The 9,723-nt window shown below is 38.6% G+C and overlaps 1 protein-coding gene across 4 annotated transcripts in view; it reads right to left on the bottom strand.

The window, feature by feature from the left end:
- Nucleotides 1-9,723, bottom strand: part of FNDC3A (fibronectin type III domain containing 3A) — a 109,157-nt gene that overhangs the window by 39,935 nt on the left and 59,499 nt on the right. For all 4 annotated transcript variants that reach the window (XM_009644791.2, XM_035900322.1, XM_035900319.1 and 1 more), the window contains 3 exons: nucleotides 7,885-8,122; nucleotides 5,030-5,302; nucleotides 2,941-2,999 (listed from right to left, as the gene is read on the bottom strand). In XM_009644791.2, the coding sequence (XP_009643086.1) occupies nucleotides 2,941-2,999; nucleotides 5,030-5,302; nucleotides 7,885-8,122 (570 nt within the window). The remainder of the gene's footprint in view (nucleotides 1-2,940; nucleotides 3,000-5,029; nucleotides 5,303-7,884; nucleotides 8,123-9,723) is intronic.

The raw sequence follows: 9,723 nt of genomic DNA, 5'->3' as shown, positions 1-9,723 counted from the left end.
TCCATTTTTTTTTTTTTTGTTTTTTTAATAAAAAAAAAAAAAAAAAAAACATTGCATTCCTTTGGCTGAAAAAAAAAAAAAAAAAAAAAAAAAGTCTGTGATGTAAGGAGGAAAAAAGTATTTTTAAAGAACAGAGATTAAGATCAGAAGAATCCACTATTCATAGGTGCCCTGAGACATTCAGGGGTGGCTTTTTCAGAAAATGTGGCATTACTTATTACTTTGTATGTTTATTCAAGCAGCTGCAATTGATTTTGGTTGCTGCTCTGAGCGCTGCATGCTTCTGCAAAGCAGACTACAACATTTGAGTCAGGCCCTAGCACTGAGGAAACGGAGATGGATGGATCTTCATTAGCAGTCCAGCTCGCAAAAGCCAATCTCCTCATTAACTATACTACACATGCCATTTGAGTCAAACAAAAAAGCAGTTTCAGCGTGTGCAAACTGAATTGCATTCAGACTGACACAAGGTACTTGACTGGTGAGTGAGGTGCATCACATTCTAAGAGACTGCAAGCATACACAAAACATTCATGAACTACAAAACATGATGCTCTCCCAAGGGATTTACATGCTATATAACCAACCCTCAAATTCTGGGTTCCTATTGCCTCTCTTTATTAAATACTCAGCCTTCTGTTCCATTCTTCATTTGCTTTTGCCTTTTCAGGTCCCCTCGTCTTCTATTCTGCTTGGTTTGCTATTTGGTTAATGGACATGACAGCTGGCAAAGACTCTGTTCAGACGCTGAGGACTCAGCACAGTGCAACGTGCAGAGCCACTCCAACTTATATTTGGGTATAGGAAGTTCAAGACCTCCCTAAGTAGAAGGGTCATCTAGTGGCAGTACCACGTTACCAACTTGACACTTAACACTGCCATGCATGAAAGGATGGGGGATCCACACAAGGAAAAGTTTTAGAAAATGAGAACATGTTAACAAAAACACCTGATGGAAGTCTGGAGGCAGCAAAACTGATGTGCCCCATACTGCACAGAACAGAAAGCAATGTGAGAATGAAAGCACGCCATGAAGCCCACCACCTGATTTAGATAGATGTGCATGCCCTGGACCCGGGCATTAAGACATGGAACAGCCCAAGACAGGTCACAGCCTTCAGCACTATTGTGGGCTTTCTATAGCATGATCTGTCGCAATGGACACTGCACTGGATGGCACCTGTAGGATCACCTGACCATATGACCACCACCACAGCCAGTATATAGTACTGCCTGTGCCAGCACTGAAGTTCAACCAGGGAACAGGGTGTTGATGATCCATCAATAAGAGTATCATGGGCACAATCCCCACAGCGAGTGCTTCAAGCAAAGCATTAATCAAAAACCTGCAGGAATATTTCTCATGAGAACTACAAACAGAAGGTGTGAAAAAACACAATCTCCTGGCTCACCTGTGGGAGGGTGAGGAAAATGTTTCCTTGGAGAAACTGTGGGAGGGTTGCTTCTGATCCTGCAAGGCCTAAGTAGGTAACACAGCCTCCCTTTCTCTTATCACGTCATACTCCCCCAAGCTGCAACATCAGCTTGTCTTCCACCCACCCACAGCCCTGACAGTCACTTGCCTTCGCAAAGCATAAGCCTCTCCAAGCGCTGAAAGTCTGGCTTTTTGCCTTGTGTATGCTGTCTAGTCTGTGGCAGACTACTACTGCCTAAGCCTGTGAAGTCTTCTGAGGTCTGCAAAGAGATCACTCGTAGGCACACAGCCGCATGCCATGACGTTCATGTAAGGACATGGTGGGGAGGGGAAACAGCATGTTTGCCTAAAAGGCATGGACGGCTGAGTGTTGAGGGTGGAAGGAAGTGAAAGAAAACAAGACAATACTGGCACTCCATTGCTTTTTCATACGTCATTAGCAACATAGCAAAAGACACCAGCTGTTGATCATACTTCTCACAGTCTCACTCTAACCAGCCCAGGAAGCTCAGAGTGTGTTTTTGTGTGTTAGTGTTTTTGCGTGTGTGTGCACGCACGTGCACGTGTGTCATACAGTAAGCTGAGGACTGACAAAGGATGAAAAGCCGGGTGCCTGATTATGGAGGAAGCAGCCAACTGGACGAAGCCATGGCAAGCTCCTCCTGGAGTTTGTTGCATGGACGTTTTGTAGTTTGCAATAGGGAACACAGATGGGTTTTACTCAAGCAAGCTGCTGGACTGAGGTGCAGACTTTTGGAAAAGCTGTGTAAATCCCCATAGAGGGAAGGTCCAGATGATGAAAGAAAAAGAATACAGACCTGTTCTAAAATGCAAGAAACTGCTAAATTTGGCAACAGTGCTTTAAAGAGTCTCTACACAGAGGTTATGAATTACAGTTTTACAAACTGAAAAGAAATTGGTAGATTTTCAAGCAGGTAAGTCAGAAGCCCACTGCTGACAGTCACCTTCCTCGGTGAGTTTCATGTCTCTCTTCCATGGAGATGTCAGAGATTCTTAAAGAGAAATCTGCCATAGTTTTTCTTTACTTCTCAAATAAGATTTTCCAAAACCTCACCAACGTATCTCTCATGACTAGAGATATCTGGAGTGTTAAATTGTTTCCTGAACAGTTAGAACTAAGCAATGCTACAGGAAATTGAGAACAGATTTTACAGTAAGAGATGACGTTAAACATCATCATTATGTTACTGGCAATGTTATAAGCTCTTTCCATATGTATTTTTTTCTAATTCTGTTAATGCTGAGATTTCACAGAGTGGCCAAGAAGAAGAATTCTACGTAATAAGTATCAAGACAATTTTAGCTTCATAAATTACTGTATACTAAAAATTACTTTGGTCATTTACATTTCAGTGACTGGAAGTTAAGTTTTTTTTAGTGCAGGAAGTTAAAGATCCTTTAAACTTGGAAAGAGAAAAGGAGGTGTAATTGTATAAACTAGCAACAGATACAATCTGATTTTATGGAATGCTTTATTTACTTACCACTGGCTTGGCTATATTAGAAAGAAGTGCTTCAAGTGCTTTTGTTTCTTCATCCTTTTCTTAAAAACAAAGCAAACAAAAAGTATCCATGAATATTGTTCAGCAACTTCACAGTGAAATAGCTCTTCAACAACTGCATATAGACTTTAGTATGTATAAAACAGAACACCTTGCTAACTTGCATTCATCTACAGCAACATAAAACCAAAAAAGCTCCCAAAGAAGTTGTTCATATAAAATTATTTCTAAATCTGCTCTATGATTTAATGGAATACAGAAAGCCTGGTTATCTTACTAGTGTATGACTTTAAAGTTTAAACTACTGCTCTGGAGAACTTAAGCTCTTGGCTGAGATATGTCCTATAGATTTCCCTTTGAATGTAGATGCAGTCAGGTTACAGTACGTTAAATATGTTATTGCAATCATGCAGAGGACTATTGGTAACACTGTTTGCCTCCCCCCATCTGCAAGGGCAAACCTTAGCTTAGCCTTCAGTTACATATCAGGGAAAGAACTGAAGTGTTTTGTTTCAGCTGAAGGTATAGCTGAGCTTTACAGAGGACTCAGTAAGTTTATAGAAAGTGTTTTATGTGCTTTCTCTCACACAGTATTAAAATTTTACTATCTCAATAGTGTAAGTGAACAGGCTACTCCGCCAGGCATTTTTAATTCACTTAACCTGCCTTAAACTAAAAAGAAAAATAAAAGAAAAACAAAGCCTGATAAAGTCTTTAAAACCATGTAAAATCTATTTAAAACTTTGTATTTGTAAATTTGTAACTAATTAAATGCATTTCTGACTTCTGTTTGTTATCACAAGTCCAAGTTACAGTATATAATTCTCAAAAAAAAAATTTTGAACAGTGGACTTTTCCATTTTTCATATAAAATATTTCTAAGGAACCATTAACATAATTTTCATAAGATATGTAAGCAACAGTGCATTTTATCACCTGTGCCTTGGTGAAGTTCACTCACAGATAAATACCAACTAACAGTAAGCAAACTGAAGCCAAGAAAAATACCACTCTGGAACTACAGTGGCAAGTATTCACTCAAGTTTGGAGTAACAGTTCCCAACTTCTGAATTCAGGTTGTATCTCAAAGGTGTCCCTTGGTACTAAGTTTTCACAGGGTATCATCTACACATGTTTTTGAACTGCTCTTTTAGGTTGAGATTTCCTGGTCTTATTCTACTTTCTTCACATTTCTTTTGGTCTACAGCAATCTAGTATACTGGCACAACATCATCATCTCAAAGCAAACTTCAATGAGCTGAGAAAAATCATGATTTGTTTCCCTCAGCATCTTTAGTTACAACTCCCTCTTGTGAGAACATTGTACTTGGCTCATGACAAGTCTTTGACGTTGTGTTCTGAATCAGAAGTGCTATGCCAGTGACCTGAAAGTTGCATAGTGACACATCATCAGATTTGACCAAGACTGTATGACCGAGACTGAGTGAACTCAGTCCATTTATGAGATCACAAGCTTTCTGGTGAAATAAAGGTATTAATAAGAAACACTCTCCGTATGGTAGTGTCTTAGAAAACATGAACTCACATGGACTAGTGTGAGGACCAGTCTTTTTCTACAAAGGCCTTTCAAATAATGAGTTGGTAGGGACAGGCATTATGTGAATTCCATATAACAACAGTATCTCTTTTACAAAATGTTCCTCTTTAACAAGTTGAATGTAGGTTTCCTGTATTAGACACCTGGTTCTTTCCATGTTTTCTGCAATATCAAGCAAGCCATCAGTATTCAGTGATTCCTCAAAATGTAAGCACCAATAACTCTGGACAAAGCACAGATTTTTCTTTAAACAGTGTTATGAAGTATAACTAATCAGATTTGCTCAAATCTACATGGAGACTTGCATGTCAGTCATTTTGTTCTCTTAGGCCCATCGTTCCAATGAGTGGCAGCTCGATTGCCCTTAACTCCATTCTGTGTAAGTCTGCGCAATTATGGGCTACTACTCAACTTCAAGATTGTCAAAGTGTGGTGTTCTAGCTACAAATGCTATGCTCAGCCAGACACTGGACTGGCATTTTATATATATATAAAATTTTTGTTAACACTTACCTTCTACTTCTGTGTCTGTCTGAGAATTGCTTTTTCCTTTACCCAAAGACTTGCTTTTGGCAGAACCTGTGCTTATACCAGCTGCATCCTGTCCTTTTGTAAGTCCATTGTGTTCACTTGTAGGAGAAGGACATTTCTGAGGAGACGATGGAGGACTGTTTAACTTATCCTTCTGCGTTCCATGTCGATCTTTTAATTTTTTTTGTAATCTTTCATATGTTTTACTAGACCTTTCATCTCTAAAGTTGGATCTTCCATGAGCAGGCAGAGTATCTAAATGACAGTAAAGAAGAAAAAAAATAAAAATAATCACTAAAACCAGAACTTAATTAAAAATCTATTAAAAATGCTATGTGCATTAAGTGCATGATTGTGTGTAAAATTACATTTCTACTCCTATTTGAAAACTGAAGTGTCCATCAGGTAAACTAATATACACTAATTGAACATTAACATCATTTTAGGGGGGAAGTATTCTCTTTCCTTCCCACATCTTTTTTTCTACTTAAAACTTATTCTTAAAACGTTACTATAATCTTCCTTGATCTGTAAGGTACAGGATAAAGTCAATACAGAAAAAAATGTGCTACTTTGTTAAATGGGACAATGTTTGCTCTAATGCTGAATAAAAAATACAGAAGTTTTAAGTTTTGGCATGCAACTACAGCTCTATTCCTTTAATGGTACTTCAGCAGAAATCAATAGGGAAAACCCCACAAAACCATAGGGCAAATGAAAGACATAAGAGGACTGAAGATAGTATGGCTAGGTCTTGTAAGTACACTATACCTGTACACAGTAACCAGAGGCATTGCTGCAGTGTCACCGAAGTCACATCCCTAAGTCAGAATGTGGCTTTGGAAAAAAGTCAGTACCAGACTATTGAAAAAAATTAAATTGCAGATTGATGAACTTCTCTGTCCAATTCTACCATTTTTATCCATTTCACCCTTATGCTTAGAAACAGCTTACCAAGTCAAGACTTTAAAACAGTGTACCATGTGGCACCAACTCTTTCCTCAGTGTAACTCTATCTATGATAAATGATGAAAGCTTTCAAAAAAATGTATCATTCAAAACCAGCACAGAATTTGTCCATTTTCAGGTAAGTTGGATTACTCAGTCTGAAGAATGAAATTAATTATTTGTCATTACTTATGTGCTAGGAAGTATAGAAAACAAGATCAAATAAAAAGTCCCTTGCTAGAAGGATAAAATCACAAAACCAGAGAACTTTTCCATTTCTTTTTTTTTTTTTTTTTTTTTTTTTAGGTCAGCTTAATTCCCAGAAAATTTGACAGAGGACTGCTAGATCAGCTGTGACTATTTAGAAATTTGATTTCACTACCATTAGACAGATATGTGCTCTTGTTAAAGAACTACCATGCTCTAAGCGCTTCTGGAATTTTTCCCCTTAAATTCAGATTCCTCACATAGTAGCCTAACTGTGGGCTTTGACTTCTGAAAGCCATAGCCAAAGTCAGTGGTCCAGAATTAAACAGGGAATCTGTAGCAAATATGTTACAAATTAAAGCATCCCTAGTCCTCTTAATTCCCTAAATCCAAGGACATCTTACATACACATTTAAAACAAAGCAAACCCAACACATCCCACTTAATCAATTTTTTTTTACATTAGCAATTTAGCAAATTATCACTGAATTCATATTTGAAGGTGTACAACCTAGCAGCAGAAATCTAAAAAATACTATTCCATTAAGAAGTATCCTTTATCTTTCATGTGTTTAATTATCACACTCCAATCTCTTTAATTTAGCAAACTAAAAGCAAACAACTGCCATCTACAGGAAACCAAGAAATTAATAAAACTATAAATAAGCACCCAAAGAGCATCAAATAATGTACTGTTATCAAAGTAGTGCAAGGAAGAAATAAAGTACGGCTTAAGAATCCAGAAACACTAAGAAGTCCAGCAAGATCAAGACATCAGTATATTCTTATCCGATGGCTTTGTACACCATTGCTATTTAAGGACAGTGACTATATGGAGGACATTTTTAGATTATTTTAGTAGTATCACAGAACACTGAGAATCTACACATCTGCAGTGATGTGACAAAGCTGTGTTTAGCCTCTCCTTCATAGCCTCTAGCTTCTTTCTCTAAAAACAGCAACCTCGCACTGCTCTCTGAAGGTCTTTCAAGGTCAACACCTGCTTTATAGGAGAAGTTTATCTAAAGAAAAGCAAGTCTACCAGAAATGTAAATATTAAGCTAAGAACCCAATGCCTGAGTTAGTAGACACATACACTTTGCCACTAAACAGTATTAAAGGCACCTGTCAGTAGCACTACCAAAGACAACTTCAACTACAGTATTAAGTTGGTGGCACCTGATTACTCAAGTTGGACTTCAGTAAGGACATTGGACTAAATACATAAAAGTTTTATGAGAACTGGCAATCTCTTTTTCATAATCAATACTAAGAATTCCTGTTTCATGCTTCAAACAGGATACCTGCAAGACATGAGATCTCAGAACAGTGCTCAGGTATGGATTTAAATGTTTATTCTCAGGGGAAGGCATCAAGTGAATCACTACAAACGCTTCCTGCATTGCTTTCCTGGGCAAGTCTATACCTGATACATGTAAGAAATAATTTGTATGTTTAATGGATCACTGCACAGACAAGTCAAATTAATGAAAAGGACTTCTTCCGGAATAATAAGCTTCAGTAAAAACAAGTCTGGTATCCTTGTAAAACTTCTGTGTATAGCTCCCATTCAAGCTTTAAGTTTTCCATGTTAAAACCCATGCATCAGCATAACAGATGCTGGAAATAAGCAGAGCATTATTTGCTTTGATAGAACATGCAATATTCAAGAAGCTACTTACCCAGATCCCCATATACTTGTGAGGTGTGATACTGTGGAATGTACTGTGTTCCCATGTCACCAGCTCCGGTCACAGGTGAGTATATATGACGTGGTGGAGGGGGTATCATGGCTGGAAGAGGAAGGAAGCCAGGCAGTGGGGGGTGCGGAGGCCTGTGTATCACTGCGTGACCACCAGGATGAAATTCTGGAGCCTGGGGAACCACCACAACCCTTCGAACACCGTTATCCTCAATAACCTGTACAGTGAGAGAGACCATGCACCAAAAAAGAAATGACAGTCTGAAAGGTATGTTTCTGTACATACTTAAAACTACAAACAGTAAACCCCTTAAATTTGCGAAAAGGAAAACAGGAGAGAATAAGAAAAAAATAGATAGGACAACTAAAGGGCTATCTACATTAAGTGTATTAACTGCAACAATGCCATTCATTTTGCAATGTGATGGGGAAAAATACTGTTAAAAAAAAATCAGACTGTAACGACATCTTATAAACCATCAGGTATATTTGTGGCATGAGCCTAGCTTCTCCCCAGGGTCCTGTTTCCACCCCCATACGCACTGCTTGTATGCTACACTGATCCTAGGATCTGTTCTGCAGTATAACAACTAGATTGCTCCCTAGAAGTGATTTGGAGGGTGGATGGACCTCGCGCCACATAAATGGGGAGAGAAAAGGCACAACAATGTCTGGTCTTTGCTCTGTGCCCAACACTAGCCCAGGAGGCACTTGCCATACTGTACCTGTTGGCATGCAGCAGCCATCATCTGCATTAAGCTGTTAAAGCAAAAAAAATCAGCAGGGTGGTAGTCAGCCCTCTCAAGACTCTTTCACAACTCAAGGTAGTTTTTAAAAAGAATTCGCCCCATTGCACCTTGAAGGAAGCCACATGCTACTCAGAAAACTGGGGCTGGGAAGACTGCCATCCTGATCCTCTCAAGACGTTTGTATCATTAGCGGTAAATTCACAAAAATACATGAGTGTTGGTAATATCTAGAGATGATCTCAGCATAATTTGACTTGTATGTATTGTGGTGTCAATGATTTAGTGTCTGGGATGCCAACAAATAAATTTTTCTCCACCTCCTAGTAAAATGCTGTAAAATAATGCCACAGCAGGGACTGCAATATAAGTTTTTGGATGAAACATTTATCCAGAAAATGGGGAGAAGAAGAAAGGAATCTGGAATATCATGACTACATTCAAAAGGAGGGGACAAGGCAACCCTATGACATAAGTTTTCACTGACATTTGAAATGAGGTGGGGACATGTATATGTACGCCAATGAGTAACCTGCTGCAACAGGAGCAGATCAATAGATCAAAGCACTTAGTGCCAAGCTGCTTTCAACTCTGCTGTTTAAGCTTAAGGGTATTATGCTTGGCTAGATTTAGTTCCATGCCCTGGTGTGAACACTTCCACCAATTCCATGACAGAAAGCTACTTGGAAAATCAATCATCGGTTTTACCATGTCTCCATGTGGTACATCTGGAACAGAGCTTCTGCTTTTGTTTTCTCTGACAGCAATCTAATTTGTACACCCCAAAATTATCCTGCTAGCTGAATGAATGCAAGGTGAGGTTGGTTTAGGAAATTGTTTCAAAATTTCACTACTGTACTGAGAAAGCCAGTTATGTAGACACAGCCGTATGCTTCTGGTATAATGGTAGAATGAAGATCTATGCACATGCAGCAACATTCAGAAGACACAAAAGTAGGTACACAATGGAGCCGATCCCACCTTACTTACATAAATAGAGAGCTGGAAATTAATATAAATGACCTAAGTGAACACAGCTTTAAAATACATACACACCGTGTGACTTAAAAAAA

This window comes from Egretta garzetta, unplaced genomic scaffold, assembly GCF_000687185.1.
Source record: "Egretta garzetta isolate BGI_Z169 unplaced genomic scaffold, ASM68718v1 scaffold268, whole genome shotgun sequence".
Classification (NCBI taxonomy): domain Eukaryota; kingdom Metazoa; phylum Chordata; class Aves; order Pelecaniformes; family Ardeidae; genus Egretta; species Egretta garzetta.
Note: the sequence above shows the minus strand (reverse complement) of the source record. Positions and strands in the feature narration are given on the sequence as shown.